Below are 15,640 nucleotides of genomic sequence, written 5' to 3' on the forward strand. Positions count from 1 at the left end.
GACACGACCTGCACCCGGGGAAACGGGGCCTTCACCCGGAGGTATTCCGGTGGTTGACACGTCTGGGGATATCCACAAATCGACATGATGGCCTCTCGTCTCAACAAGAAGCTCAAGCGGTATTGTTCCATGTCGAGGGACTCACAAGCTGTGGCGGTAGACGCTCTGACAACTCCGTGGGTCTACCAGCTTGTGTACGTGTTACCTCCACGTCCTCTGATCCCAAGAATTCTAAAACAAATAAAAAGGGAAAAGGTTCAAGCAATCCTCATTGCTCTGGACTGGGCACGAAGGTCTTGGTATGCGTATCTTCTCGAGGTGCTGCTAAAAAATCCATCTTCTGCAACAGGTCCCGTTCGTCTATCAAGACTTACCGCAGCTAAGTTTAACGGCATGGAAGTTGAACGGCTGATTCTAGCCAGGAGAGGGATTCCCGACCATGTCATACCGACTATGATCCAAGCCAGGAAGGGGGTAACATCTAAACATTGCTATCGTATCTGGAGGAAATATGTCTCTTGGTGTGAGAGCAGACAATATTCTGCGGTGGAATTTCATCTGGGACATTTCCTGCTTTTTCTGCAGTCGGGAGTGGATGTGGGCCTACGTCTAGGCTCCATAAAAGTCCAGATTTCAGCCTTGTCTATTTTCTTTCAGAAACAATTGGCTTCTCTCCCTGAGATCCAGACATTCTTGAAAGGTGTTCTGCACATCCCAACCTCCCTTTGTGACTCCCACGGCACCTTGGGACCTCAGTTTGGTGCTGCAGTTCCTCCAATTGGACTGGTTTGAACCGTTACAGGAGGTTGACGTCAAGCTTCTTGCGTGGAAGACCGTCACGCTATTGGCCTTGGCTTCAGCAAGACGTGTGTCGGAGCTAGGGGTGTGTCTCAAAGGAGCCCCTACCTAATTTTTCATGAGGACAGAGCTGAACTCAGAACTCGCCAGCAACTTCCTAAGGTGGTGTCTGCGTTTCACATCAACCAACCTATTGTGGTTCCGGTTATTACGGACACCTCTGCTACTTCAAAGTCTTTTGGATGTTTTGTGAGGGCTTTGAAGGTGTATGTAAAGAGAACAGCTCGTCACATAAAATCTGGCTCGCTGTTCGTTATCTATGATCCCAATACAATTGGATGTCCTGCTTCAAAGCAGTCAATTGCACGCTGGATCAGGCTCACTATCCAGCATACTTATTCCACGGCAGGATTGCCGGTTCAAAAAATCTGTACAGGCCCACTCTACTAGGTTGGTGTACTCTTCTTGGGTGGCTGCCCGGGGTGTCTTGGCTTTACAGCTCTGCCGAGCAGCTACTTGGTCGGGTTCGAACACGTTTGCAAAGTTTTACAAGTTCGATACTTTGACCAAACTGAAGGTCCTCAGAGGCCAATCAGTTTTGCAGGAACCTCCGCACTCTCCCACCTGGTTTGGGAGCTTTGCTACATCCCCATGGTACTAAATGGATTCCCAGTATCCCCTAGGATGTAAGAGAAAATATGTTTTTAATTACCTACTGATAAATCCCTTTTCTCGCAGTCCGTAGAGGATACTGGGCGCCCGCCCGATGCTTCGTTCTTCCTGCACTGTTGGTTAAGTATTCTGGTTTGTTCAGCCATTGCTGATCAAGTTTCAAGTTTGGTTAGCATGGCTTTCCTCTTGTTTGTGTGTGCTGGTTCGTAATCTCACCACTTTTCTTATCTATCCTTCTCTCAAAATATGTCCGACTCCTCGGGCACAGTTTCCTAGACTGAGTCTGGTAGGAGGGGCATAGAGGGAGGAGTCAGTGCACACTATCAATTTCTTAAAGTGCCCATGGCTCCTAGTGGACCCGTCTTTACCCCATGATACTAAATGGATTCCCAGTATCCCCTACGGACTACGAGTAAAGGATTTACCGTTAGGTAATTAATTCTATTTTTTACCCCAAATAGTTTCATACCAGAGTCATTCAAAATACGAGTGTAGGCAGGGCATCGGTACAGAGCAAATTGGATTTCTACTATTTTGTTTTTAAATAAATTACCGAAGCAAATTAGATCTTAGTCTTTCATTTGCTTAAAACAAAATTCTAATACAGGTTGAGTATCCCTTATCCAAAATGCTTGGGACCAGAGGTATTTTGGATATGGGATTTTTCCGTATTTTGGAATAATTGCATACCATAATGAGATATCATGGGGATGAGACCTAAATCTAAGCACAGAATGCATTTATGTTACATATACACCTTATACACACAGCCTGAAGGTAATTTTAGCCAATATTTTTTATAACTTTGTGCATTAAACAAAGTGTGTGTACATTCACACAATTCATTTATGTTTCATATACACCTTATACACACAGCCTGAAGGACATTTAACACAATATTTTTAATAACTTTGTGTATTAAACAAAGTTTGTGTACATTGAGCCATCAAAAAACAAAGGTTTCACTATCTCACTCTCAGTCAAAGTCCGTATTTCGGAATATTCCGTATTTCGGAATATTTGGATATGGGATACTCAACCTGTAGTATATTAGGAGATTTTATTATATTATGAATTACACACTCTTTGGTAGGTTACATTTTTCTTGTGGAGGTCTTTGAGATTATCACGCCACCCCCCCAAATACAGTTACCAGGTTTATTGATTAGAAAGTTTAATGGAAATCACATAATTAACTTGTGTGATTGTGTTAGATAACAGGAAAGCTAAAAAAAAACAAAAACCTTGCAAACGACAGCTTTTATTTAAGTAGTGCTAAAATGGCCTGTTAAATGTCATACTAATAAAATAAGTCTATCCAAATTCCACCCTAGATGTGTTTATAATACTGTAGATTAAATATGCAGTAAGCGACGTTGTGCTAAATGTAATAGCCCACGAGTCTGCCCATATTTTTAAAGCTGCAGTCATTTACAAGGCAAAAACAACCTGGTCATTAAGTGATTAAAAATACTCTTTACGCTTTAAAAATATGGGCCGACTCTTATAAAGGGGTGGTCTTCAGGTTGCCGGCTGTCGGGATCTCGGCGCACAGTATACCGGCGCCGGAATCCCGACAGCCAGCATACTGACACGAGCCTGCAAGGGGCTCATTTGCGCTCGCCATGCTGTCTGTATGCCGGCGGTCGGGCTTCCGGCGCCGGTATGCTGGTCGTCTGCATACCATACTACACCCCTTATAAAGTCCCGTACATACTGCAGCTTGCAAGCTTATAGGCTATTGCATTTAGCCCTTTATCTGCTTGCACATGTAAAGGTTCGCTCAGCACACCTCTCCACCCCGCTCAGCACAGTGCGATGTGTGCTGAGCGTGCGGGGGGAGACGGGGGTCCGCTCAATTCACCCAGCGGGTGAAGTGAGCGACCTGCTAGATTGGCCTGCATGCAGGCCAATCTAGCACCGGCGATAGCGATGCGTGGCGCTGAACATCGCTATTGCTGTGAGGGGTACACACGGAGTGATTGCTGCTTAAAATCTAAGCAATCTAGTCAGATTGCTTAGATTTTAAGTGATCGCTTCTTGTGTACCCCCCTTAAGTCTCATGGTTCACTTTTCTTGGAATAGTTAAAACTTTGATCTGAGTCTCTGAACAGTTGGTTAACACTGCCACCTAGTGGGAGAACACTTAAATGCTCTGCTGTGAAAATAGTCTGACAGGCCCAGTTTAATTCTGAATACTGACTTCAAGCAGTTCAATTCTCTGTCTAAACCACCTGTTCTTGATTATATACATATAGGGCCTTATTTAGGTTTGTTAGAAAACTAAAAAGGCACAATAATGGGCAAAACCATGTTGTACTGCATGTGGGGCAGATGTAACGTGCAGAAAGTTAGATTTGGGTGGGGTGTGTTCAAACTGAAATCTAAATTGCACTGTAAAAATAAAGCAGCCAGTATTTACTCTGCACAGAAAAATACAACCCACCCAAATCTAAATATACATCTGCCCCACCTGCAGTGCAGCCTTGTTTTGCTAATTAGAGTGCTTTTTTTGGTTTACAAACCTAAATAATTCCCACAGTGCAAAATGTGTCGTGCTAATAGGATGCAAAAATCTTCAGTTCAGACAGACTTAAACTTAACTTAAATGTAGCCGAGGAATTTTTTTGCCAACTGAATGCGGGAGATGAGGGCAGTGAAAAGCTTAGCGAGTAGCCGCTCCCAGGCATAAGTCGCAGTCCGCTTAGATGTATATTGGCTACACACTTCCAGTGTATAATTGAGCTTTGGCTAGCAATATGAAGCAATGCAGTACATCTCGCCTCATGATGAGGGAATAGTTTGTGCTGCTGGAGCTTTGATACAAAAGAAGAAGCCAGCAGCTAGTCGCATGAGACAGATGTAGTTTGGGGAGTATCTCACTCTGTGTTACTTATATAGCTCACATAGCAGAAACTTTATTCAGAATTCTTTTTACTTCTGGTGTTTTATTGAAGATAAGAAAAATATAGTATGTAAGCCATAGGTCTGCAAACTCAGTCCTCATTACCCCACACGGTCCATGTTTTGCAGGTCTCCTCACAGAATCACAAGTGAAATAATTAACTCCACCTGCGGACCTTTTAAAATGTGTCTGTGAGTAATTAATACACCTGTGCAGCTGCTGGGTTACCTGCAAAACATGCACTGTGTGGGGTAATGAGGACCGAGTTTGCAGACCTATGATATAAGAAGTAACAGTGCTGAGTAAGAGTCCAGCAGTACTAGTAATGTCTATTTGAAATCCAGCTAGAACTGTATATGCATCACTGTGGTACATGCTAGAGGGCATAAGGGCTACTACTACTTTTAGTTGTTGTTATTGGGTATAATGGTTATTGGTGACACACATGGCGCTGCTAATACTGGTCAAAAGTGCCCTTGGCAAAATCCTTGGTGCCAGGAGCTTGTAGGAAAAGCGTTTGAAACTTTTTCCACTACCGTGCAGATTTTCAGTTGGAGACCGAATATTAATTTGAAAAAAAACAAAAAAAAAAGCAGTATTTCTGGGTTCACTGCAGTGGTTTATCACATTATCACATGACAGACATACTGCTTCCTCTTTTCATATGTAGCTGTGCAGCCTGCTACTGCATTAGGTCGACACAGTTCACAGATCAACACAGGAAAAGGTCGACATGAGTTTTTCACTTTATTTTTTGAGCTTTTTTATACTTTACAATCCACGTGGACTAGGATTGGGAATAGTAACCTATGCCAAGTGCAGCGAGGAACCTTGCCCGAAGCATGGCGAGCGAAGCGGTGCACTAATTGGGGTTCCCGCTGATGCTAGAGTAAACGACACCAAAAAAAAGAAAGAGGAAAAAAAACAAAACCCCACGTCGACCTTTTTCTGTGACTTTTTCATGTCGACCAAAAGTGGACAACCTGGTGGCTGTCGACCCAATGACCCGTAGCCATCTGCGGGGGTGGTACTGAGCCGCATGCATTAGTAAAAGCGGGTGCATCTCCCAATTTGAAGCCAACTGCACATGTCTGAATCACAAACATGTTGTGCACAATGTGTCCAAAGTCACAAGTGAGTGTTTGTCACATCTTGTTCGAATGGAGACCATTCTGGCCAGCAAGTATCAAGACACACAAAGCTGTTTTTCATGGGAGTGTATTTAAAGCTCTGTACGATGCGGAGTCATGTGGATGGGGAAGGGACACCTGTTCTGACAGATCTCTTCTACCTAGCATGGGGCTGATGCAAGTGCTGATAATGATAATGGTGACTTGCACATGAGGACTCTAGAATGGTGGCGTGGGATAGGCTTACACACTCGGATACACGGTTTTGTTACCTACTTTGGTGGGTTGTTGCTGAAAGTAAGTTCAATGCTGCCACTGTTGGGAAAAGCCTCCAAAACCTCCCTCTCAGAATCAGCCCGTGTGTGACTCAAGCCCAGTAAGGGTGATGCACAAGTTGCATAGCCCAATCGTTCCTTTATCTCCTTCCTTTATCAGTAAAACCCTAAGTAGATGGCAAATCTAATGAGTTAGGAAAGGCTTGCCCAGTCTTCTGTGTGCTCCTGGCAGCAGTTTAACCCCAAGCCATAGTTGACTTGCTCAGACAGCTACTGGGTTACTCATCTGTATCTGTTTATAGAAAGGTTCCTCAGTTAACACTTGGTCAACTTTGTAAAACCAGGTCTATGTGATATATGCCTGCAACACGGTATGATTTCCCATGTTTGCACGGTGTTGATTGAAGGCATGCAGTGTCCGTGTAATACAGTTGCAGCATGTCTTTTACACAAGTCTGGTCTTACATGTCTGCCAGCAGAACTTATAAGCCTAATACATATTCTACCTGATATAATTAGTTCCTATTGTCCTGTTTTCTGATACAAAGAATGCTTGCTTCCAAGTTGTGTCTTAAGTATTTGTTTTTTGTTTTGTATTTTTGCAATTCTCTAAAATAAGCAGAACAATCTTCAATGTTTGTGCTGATCTCACCACGGTTAATGGTTACAGTTGTCTATCCTTCCTCCCTTCATTAACCCACACTTTCCTTTTACAGGCCTAATATGCAATATAAAAGCAAAGGGGTAAAATGTGATATAAATTCAAATGAGTCCTAATTACCCATAAAAGGAGATGTACTCTGTGTTCAGGAGGAATCCTTATTTGAGGCATGAAACTTGATGAGTTGAAGACTATTAAGCTGTACAACTTTACTAATAATAACCTTGTTGACTGATTAGATCTAAGTAATGTATTTAGTTGCTGCTTTTTAAGCATCTCTGAAGTGCAATCAGCAGATGAACAAGCTGATGATGATATGCTGCTTTCTGTTGCAGGGTGACCTGAAGACCTATTTGAGTAATGAGAGGGAGAAGTTGAATGGAGACACGGAGATCATGCTGCTCCAGCGTATGGCATGTGAGATCGCTGCAGGACTTTCCGTAATGCACAAACACAATTTTGTACACTGGTATGTACGATGTAGCATGTTAATGCCAGTACTTTCTATTAGCAATGCCCTTTAATGCCCCCCTTATATGATTTACGGTATAGCAAAATGTGACCGCTGAGCCCCTGAGAGGTTTCATACACTGTAGTTGTGTGATTGGACTGCTTGAAAAGATAACTCGCCAACCAATAAGCAACCAAGGACCAGTATCTCAAACCTAAGTCCAAAGCGGTACTGAAGGACTGGTGTTATTTAAAATGCGCAATAAATCTCTACGCAGTATAAAATAACGTTCACAGTAGGCGGATCGCTGGTGAAATGTAAACTGTATTTCACCATAGTCCTATGAAAATCAAACACCAGATGTTTGCAATTGGTGGTTCTAGGCACACGCACAGCAAATTGTAGCCAATTAAGTTTGAACCTAATTGGTCTTTTGTTTATATAGGTAATCTAGAATGTTTCCAAATACCTGTCAGATTTTATCATGACACATAAGCTCCACCTTCATATGACAACTCGGTTGAACGGATTTCGTCATCCAAAAATGTGAAAGCAAATTGTCAGCATTTTAAAGTCCTTCATAATGTGCTGTTGCTATCTAAATATTGAAGTATAAAAGAAGAGTCTAGGCCAGAGGTTCTCAAACACGCTGCTTAAGCTATCCCTGCGGTCCACATTTTAAGTATATCCATGCTTGTCCTCAGGTGAGTTAAATAGTACAGAAGTCAAATTGATTTAACCATCTGTGCTGAGCCATGGATATCTTTACAACCTGGACTGTTATGCTGCTTTCACATCGCAAAACCTGCTTTTGAAACGGTTCTTAAAACGGGTCTGAGCAGTTAAACCCCCTTCACATTGCATGTTGTAACCAGTATATTACCATTTCATTACCGTTTTGGTACCTTTCACACTGAACCCGTTTCACCCATAGAAAACAGTGGTTGTCATTATAAATGGACTTTTCTGGCCCACACATTATTAATAATTATTAATTAATTATTAATAATTTGGATAGTCGTACGATGGAACCCAGCAGCTTGAAGCATTTTAACCATGTTTTTATATGAGTGCATCCTTGACTGTCCCAGTTATTTGTCTGCAGATTTCCTCATCCCCTCTGATTCTTAGCAGCTCCCTCACCGCTTCTAAACCCACTCTCATGTGTCTGATGTGTTTTTCCTCCAGCTTCCTGCTTCTGCCTGGTGACTTCACACATGGAGGCAGCCTATCACCTCCTGTGGCTTGGAAATACCGTTTCAGAGCCTTTCACACTGCACAGTGAAACTGTTCTGAACCGGGTAGGACCCTGCTTTTTAACCGTTTCAAAATACCAGTATTTTGAAAACTGTAAATTCAAGGTGGCCCTTTCACACCGCAGCTAGAACTGTTTAGAAAGGCTGAAAAATCGGCAATTTACCGGGTTATAGCTGCGGTGTGAAAGGGATATTAGTGTGCCTTGAGCACCGTGTTTGGGAAAGCTCTGGTCTAGGCAGATGATTTCCTTTAATCCAGAGTTTCCCAAGCTCCACCATTACAGTCTAGGTTTTAAGGATATCCACGCTTGAGTTCAGATAGTTAAATCAATGAAGTCACCTGTGCTCAAGCATGGATATCCTTAAAACCTGGATTTAGGATAGGTTGGGAAACTGCTTTACAGGCATATCTGAATTAGTCGGCTAAGTTTCTTCTGGCACTGGGAAAGACTATTCAATTAAATAGCTTTCTCTTACGTCCTAGAGGATACTGGGGTTCCATTTAGTACCATGGGGTATAGACTGTTCCACTAGGAGCCATGGGCACTTTAAGAATTTGATAGTGTTGGTTGGCTCCTCCCTCTATGCCCCTCCTACCAAACTCAGTTTAGAAAATGTGCCCGGAGGAGCCGGTCACGCTTATGGAAGCTCCTGAAGAGTTTTCTGCATTTATTTTATATGTTTGCTATTTTCAGGCAAGGCTGGTTGGCACCAGCCTGCCTGCTTCGTGGGACTTAGGGGGTGGGGGGAACGGCCCAACCTCCCAACGGGTCCACTGACAGGACACTGAGCTCCTTAGGGAACTATTCGCAAGCCCCACCACGGCGAGCGTACATTCCTGCGGCACACCGCCACCCCTAACAGAGCCAGAAGAAAGAAGAGTGGTGAGTACTAAGCCGACGTCCCGACTAGCGAGTCGCCAGCCATTATGGCAACATGAGGGTACGGAGATGCACGGCTTCTAACCAGGGCGGAATGCGTCTCCAGACACAGTACACAGCTGCGTCTCAGTACACTGTACACAGTACCCACACTGGCAAAAACAGCCTTAAAACGTTTTTCTCTCCATTTTTAGCAACAGATTACCTCAGCCAGTATAAAAAAGCGGGAAGACCGCGCACCATTGAAGGGGCGGGCTTCACTATGAAAGGATCCAGCGGCTCACCAGCGCCATTTTCCTCTGCAGTGGACACAGACGCTGACTGACAGAGAGGCGCAGCTCCTCCAGTGTGACTACAGATTACCTCAGTGGTACCAGGGGGTCATAGCAGGGGGGGAGTGATTATTAGTGTACCAAGTCCCCTATCAGGGTACTTAGTCTGCGACCCGGCTAAATTTGGCATTAGTGATAAGGGCGCGGTGGGGGTTGGCTCCAAATTACTATGTGTCTCCCTGAAGGGCTCTTTGTGGGTTAATTGTGCTTAACCGTTTCCTGTGTGCATGTGTGTTGTCACAGTTACATTATGTCAGGCAAAGAGTGTGTTTCTTGTACAGCGGAGTATTCCTCTTCACCAGGGGGTTCACTACTGGGTACTCAGGTCAGTGCACCTTCCCAGAATAGCGGGGCTGAACCGGAATGGGTTAATTCCATTAAGGGAACTATCTCAAATATTTCTGCAAAGCTATCCCGCAATGAGAAAGAGACGCAATACTTAAGACAGACTGTGGATGAGTTTATGAATAGAGACTCTGTCCCCAAACCAGTGTCTTAATCCCCTCCCATTTTTCCGCAAAAACTATCTCTGGCTTATATCCTGCAGTCTGACGCTGACGGGTCAGACATGGGTGAGGTGGATTTAGAGGGGGGGATGCTACTCTGTCACAGGGAATAGAGGCTCTTATAGAAGCTATCAGAGATGTTCTGCAAATTCCTGATAAGGTGTCAGAGGAGTGTGAGGAATCTTATTTTAATGTAAAAAAGAAGTCCTCAGTCACTTTTCCTGCATCAAAGGAATTGAATACCATGTTTGAAGAACCGTGGGTTAATCCTGATAAGACATTTAAAATCCCTAAAAGGTTGCTCTTATCCTTTTTCTTTTACTCTGGAGGATAGAAAAAAAAGTGGACGCATCAGTCTCTAGGCTGTCACGTAAAATTGTATTGCCTGTCCCTGGGGCAGCCTCCCTAAAAGATACGGCTGATCGTAAAATTGAGACTACACTCAAATCATTGTACACATCTGCTGGGGTGTCCCAGAGACCTACTATTGCATGTGCGTGGATCGCAAAAGCCATTGCTAAATGGACAGGTAACCTAATTGAGGGGTTAGATTCCTTGTCTAGGGGGAATGTTCTTTTACTCCAGCATATACAGGACTCTGCAAACTTTATGGTGGAAGCCATAAAAGAGATTGGTTTGCTTAATGCACGCACCACCGCTATGGCTGTGTCAGCATGTAGTGGCATGTGCAACGCCAGTGGACTGCTGATGCGGACTCCAGGAAAGGCGTGGAAGGCCTACCAGTCACAGGAGAGGCCTTGTTTGGAGACTAACTAGAGAAATGGATCTCCAAAGCTACTTGAGGGTAAGTCTACGTATCTTCCATCAGCAGCACCCCCAGCCAGGAAATCTTATTCATCTTCAAATTTACAGTCCTTTCGGACAGCCAAGTTTTTAAGGGAAAATCCAGAGGTGCTTCTACGGCCTCCAGAGGCGCAAGAGGTAAACCAAGCAAACCAACAACTGCTTGTGTTCAGAAACAGAGCTCAGGCTCTGCTTCCTCAAAGCCTTCAGCATGACGGTGGACCGCGAGGCCTGGAGGTATGTCAGGTGGAAGTACAACTACAATTCTTCAGTCGCATCTGGTCAAGTTCGTGCCGGGATCCCTGGGTAATAGATCTGTTTCCCAGGGCTACAGACTGGAGTTCCAAGAGCTCCCACCTCACAGATTCTTCAAATCAGGATTACCAGCTTCACAGGAGGCAAGTATAACTTTACAGCAGGCCATCCAAAAACTGGTACAGACTCAAGTCATTGTTCCAGTTCCACCTCATCTACACAACAAGGGGTACTATTCCAACTTGTTTGTAGTACCGAAATTGGACGGTTCGATACGACCAATTCTGAACGTCAAGTCCTTGAACCCGTCTTAAGAGTGTTCAAGATGGAGTCTCTGAGAGCTGTGATCTCAGGCCTGGAGGATGGGGAATTCCTTGTGTCTCTGGCTATCAAGGATGCATACCTTCACATTCCGATCTGGCCGCCTCACCAGGCTTATCTACGTTTTGCACTACAGGACTGTCGCTACCAGTTCCAGGCCCTGCCATTTGGTCTCTCCAGGGTGTTCACCAAAGTGATGGCAGAGATGATGTTTGTTCCGTACCTGGATAATCTTCTGATAAAGGCGCCGTCCAGGGAGAGGTTGTTGGATAGCATTGACCTCTCAACCAAACTTCTCCAGGATCACAGGTGAATTCTGAACCTCCCGAAATCTCACCTAGAGCCAACACGGAGGCTCCCATTCCTGGGAATGATACTGGACATGAAGTTGCAGAAAGTGTTCCTTTTGTTGGAAAAGGCATTGGTAATCCAGTTGATGATTCGGGATGTCCTGAAGCCAACCCGGATATCTGTGCTTCTATGTATTCGCCTTCTGGGGAAAATGGTGGCCTCTTACGAGACTCTTTTAATACGGACGGTTTCACGCAAGACCCTTCCAGCTCGATTTGTTGGACAAATGCTCCGGATCACATATTCACATGCACCAGAGGATTCGTCTGTTGCCAAAAGCCAGGATCTCCCTTCTATGGTGGTTACAGACCTCACACCTCGTCGAGGGTCGGAGGTTCAGAACTCAGGACTGGATCCTGTTAACCACTGACACAAGCCTCCGAGGTTGGGGAGCAGTCACCCAGGGGGTGCAGTTTCAAGGAAGATGGTCAAGTCAGAAAGTTGTCCTTCCAATCAACATTCTGGAACTAAGGGCCATATACAACGCCCTTCTGTAGGCCTCACATCTTCTTCAGGATCGCGCCATTCAAGTCCAGTCTGACAATGTAACGGCAGTAACGTACATAAACCGACAGGGCGGAATGAAAAGCAGAGCAGCAATGTCGGAGGTGTCAAGAATTCTCCTCTGGGCAGAAAAAAAGCACTGTGGCGTTGTCAGCGGTCTTCATTCCGGAAGTAGACAACTGGGAAGCAGACTTCCTCAGCAGACATGACCTGCACCCAGGGGAGTGGGGCCTTGACCCTGAAGTGTTCAGGTGCTTGACATGTCGGTGGGGATGTCCACAAATTGACATGATGGCCTCTTGTCTCAACAAGAAGCTCAAGCGGTATTGTTCCAGGTCGAGAGACCCACAGGCGGTGGCGGTAGACGCTCTGACGACTCCATGGGTCTATCAGATGGTGTACGTGTTTCCTCCACTTCCTCTGATCTCAAGAATTCTCAAAAGAATAAAAAGGGAAAAGGTTCAAGCAATTCTCATTGCTCCGGACTGGCCAAGAAGGGCCTGGTACGCGGACGTTCTGGAGATGCTCCTCGAAGATCCGTGGCCTCTACCTCTTTGCGGGGATCTTCTGCAACAGGCCCCGTTCGTCTATCAGGACTTACCACGGCTACGTTTGACGGCATGGAAGTTGAATGGCTGATTCTAGCCAGAAGAGGGATCCCTAACAAAGTTATCCCGATTATCTGAAAGCCAGGAAGGGGGTAACGTCTAAACATTACCACCGTATTTGGAATAAATACGTTTCTTGGTGTGAGAGCAGAATTTATTCTGCGGTATAATTTCACCTAGGACTTTTTCTGCAGGCGTGTATGTGGGCCTACGTCTGGGCTCCATAAAAGTCCAGATTTCGGCCTTGTCCATTTTCTTTCAAAAACAGTTGGCTTCTCTCCCTGAAGTCCAGATGTTTTTGAAAGGTGTTCTGCGCATCCAACCTCCCTTTGTGCCTCCCACGGCACCTTGGGATCTCAATTTGGTGCTGAAGTTCCTCCAATCGAACTGGTTTGAACCTTTACAGGAGGTGGACATAAAATATCTTACGTGGAAGACAGTCACACTGTAGGCCTTGGCTTCAGCAAGACGTGTGTCGCAGCTAGGGGCTTTGTCTCAGAAAAGCTCCTATTTAATTTTCCATGAGGACAGAGCTGAACTCAGAACTTGTCAGCAATTTCTTCTGAAAGTGGTGTCTGCGTTTCACATCAACCAACCTATTGTGGTTCTGGTTATCACCGACACTACCGCTACTTCAAAGTCTCTGGATGTTGTGAGGGCTTTGAAGGTATACGTGAAGAGAACAGCTCATCACAGGAAATCCGACTCGCTGTTCGTTCGCTGTTCGTTCTATATGATCCAATAAAATTGGGTGTCCTGCTTCAAAGCAGACAATTGCATGCTGGATCAGGTTCTCTATCAAGCATGCTTACTCAACGGCCGGTTCCAAAATCTGTACAGGCCCACTCTGGTAGGTCGGTGGGTTCTTCCTGGGCGGCTGCCCGGGGTGTCTTGGCTTTATAGCTCTGCCGAGCGGCTACTTGGTCTGGTTCGAACACGTTTGCGAAGTTCTACAAGTTCGATACTTTGGCCTCTGAGGACCTTAAGTTTGGTCAATCGGTTCTGCAGGAACCTCAGCACTCTCCCACCCGGTTTGGGAGCTTTGGTATATCCCCATGGTACTAAATGGAACCCCAGTATCCTCTAGGACGTAAGAGAAAATAGGATTTTAATGATCTACCGGTAAATCCTTTTCTGGTAGTCCGTGGAGGATACTGGACTCCCGCCTGGTGCTTCGTTCTTCCTGCACTGTTACTTGGTTAAGTATTGTTGGTTCAGCTGTTGCTGTTCCTGTTTAAAGTTGGGTTAGCATGGCTTTCCTGTGTGTGTGTGTGTGTGTGTGTGTGTGTGTGTGTGTGTGTGTGTGTGTGTGTGTGTGTGTGTGTGTGTGTGTGTGTGTGTGTGTGTGCGCGTGCGTGCGCTGGTTCGGAATCTCACCACTATCTTTATCCTTCTCTGAGTATGTCAGTCTCCTCGGGCACAGTTTCCTAGACTGAGTCTGGTAGGAAGGGTATAGAGGGAGGAGCCAGCCCACACTATCAATTCTTAAAGTGCCCAAGACTCCTAGTGGACCCGTCTATACCCCATGGTACTAAATGGAACCCCAGTATCCTCTACGGACTACGAAAAAAGGATTTACTGGTAGGTAATCAAAATCCTATTGTTTCCCTGTGCCTGAAGTCATGAATTACCTCACTGAAGCTTTTCCCCATGTGTAATCCTCCGATTGTACCCTTGTCTTGTGGACGTTAATAGTGCACCCTCTGGGATTCACGCGCGGGTGATTCCCCACTGATTGAATTGCACTGCCCCTGTAATTAGCGGAGGGGTAAACCCTGCAGCTAATTGAATATGCCTGTTAATCTGAAAAGCACTGCTGAAAACAGCAATTAGCACTATAATCAGTTTGATCTATTACATCACTTTGTCTGGCATGACTTTATTTCAGCATCTTGTCTGTCAGAGCGGACAGATACTTAGTCTGTGGTCTGAGAAAGCACTTGTTCCCATTCTTTACAAATAGCTGACATTTGACACTTGGTTTCGTGTGGAGTCCCTGACCTCTTGGTGTAAGAAGCCCCACAGACTGTCTAGACCTTGCATCGGGTATCTCATGCAGGGAATATGGAGCAAGTATTCTGTTTCTTTACTTTGTATTGGCCCATGGCACATGTGGTTTTCTGCATAAATGTGCACTGTTCAACGTGGCTAAACGCTAAAATGCTACAAACCTGCCTCTTATTCCAACCAAGGAAAAATAGTGAAAGGTTTTTTCCTTTCTTTTTCTTTTTTCTCATTTTTCTTTTTTTTTTACTGTGTGTATGCACTTGGGTGTTGGATCTAGACTCTGTAATATTGCCACTATGGGGCTGGTTCAGATCCATACGCACATGCCAATGCAGCTGCGAATGCTTAGCCTACGTACTTGCTAATCATCGCAAGTGAGGCAGCCGCCTAGCAACTGCGTAGACATACGTAGCATAGACACAGAGACTAGGAACATTAACTCCCCAAGTGATTCTATGGTCACACAGACTGGCCTCGCCAGTAGCCACGATGGTGCCATGTTTCTCTCGTACATCATTGCAGCTGAAGACTGAAACATGCCCCTAAAATGTCTGGCAAGCCTGTTTCTTTTTATCCGCCACTCCCGTCACTTCCCCAAAATGGTTCCTGCCTTTCACTCACTATACAGATAAATCCTCACTGCGAGGGACATCGCAAAAGTACCTTGACACGTGTGCAATGCGATTGCGTGCATGTGTGGTCCACCGATAATCACTAGCGTGAACATCGGCATTATATACAAATCTGAATCAGGCCCTATGTTCGGTTGTCTTTTTGCAGCAATTATGCTATAATCAAATCCCCTTTGAGACATTGTAAGGATACTACTGGGGGTTTCTTTCTTTTTGTAAAGGAGGGGTTTTTTTTATTAATTTTTTTTTAACATCACATTCATTGTGCATAATACCTGGCATATACTGCTA

General features: G+C 45.0%; 1 protein-coding gene across 1 annotated transcript in view; it reads left to right on the forward strand.

Moving 5' to 3' along the window:
* LMTK2 (lemur tyrosine kinase 2) overlaps nt 1-15,640 on the forward strand; it is a 187,033-nt gene that overhangs the window by 134,715 nt on the left and 36,678 nt on the right. The window contains exon 7 of the mRNA XM_063934494.1: nt 6,777-6,910. Within this exon, the coding sequence (XP_063790564.1) occupies nt 6,777-6,910 (134 nt within the window). The remainder of the gene's footprint in view (nt 1-6,776; nt 6,911-15,640) is intronic.

Source organism: Pseudophryne corroboree, chromosome 7 (assembly GCF_028390025.1).
Source record: "Pseudophryne corroboree isolate aPseCor3 chromosome 7, aPseCor3.hap2, whole genome shotgun sequence".
In the NCBI taxonomy this organism is placed as follows: domain Eukaryota; kingdom Metazoa; phylum Chordata; class Amphibia; order Anura; family Myobatrachidae; genus Pseudophryne; species Pseudophryne corroboree.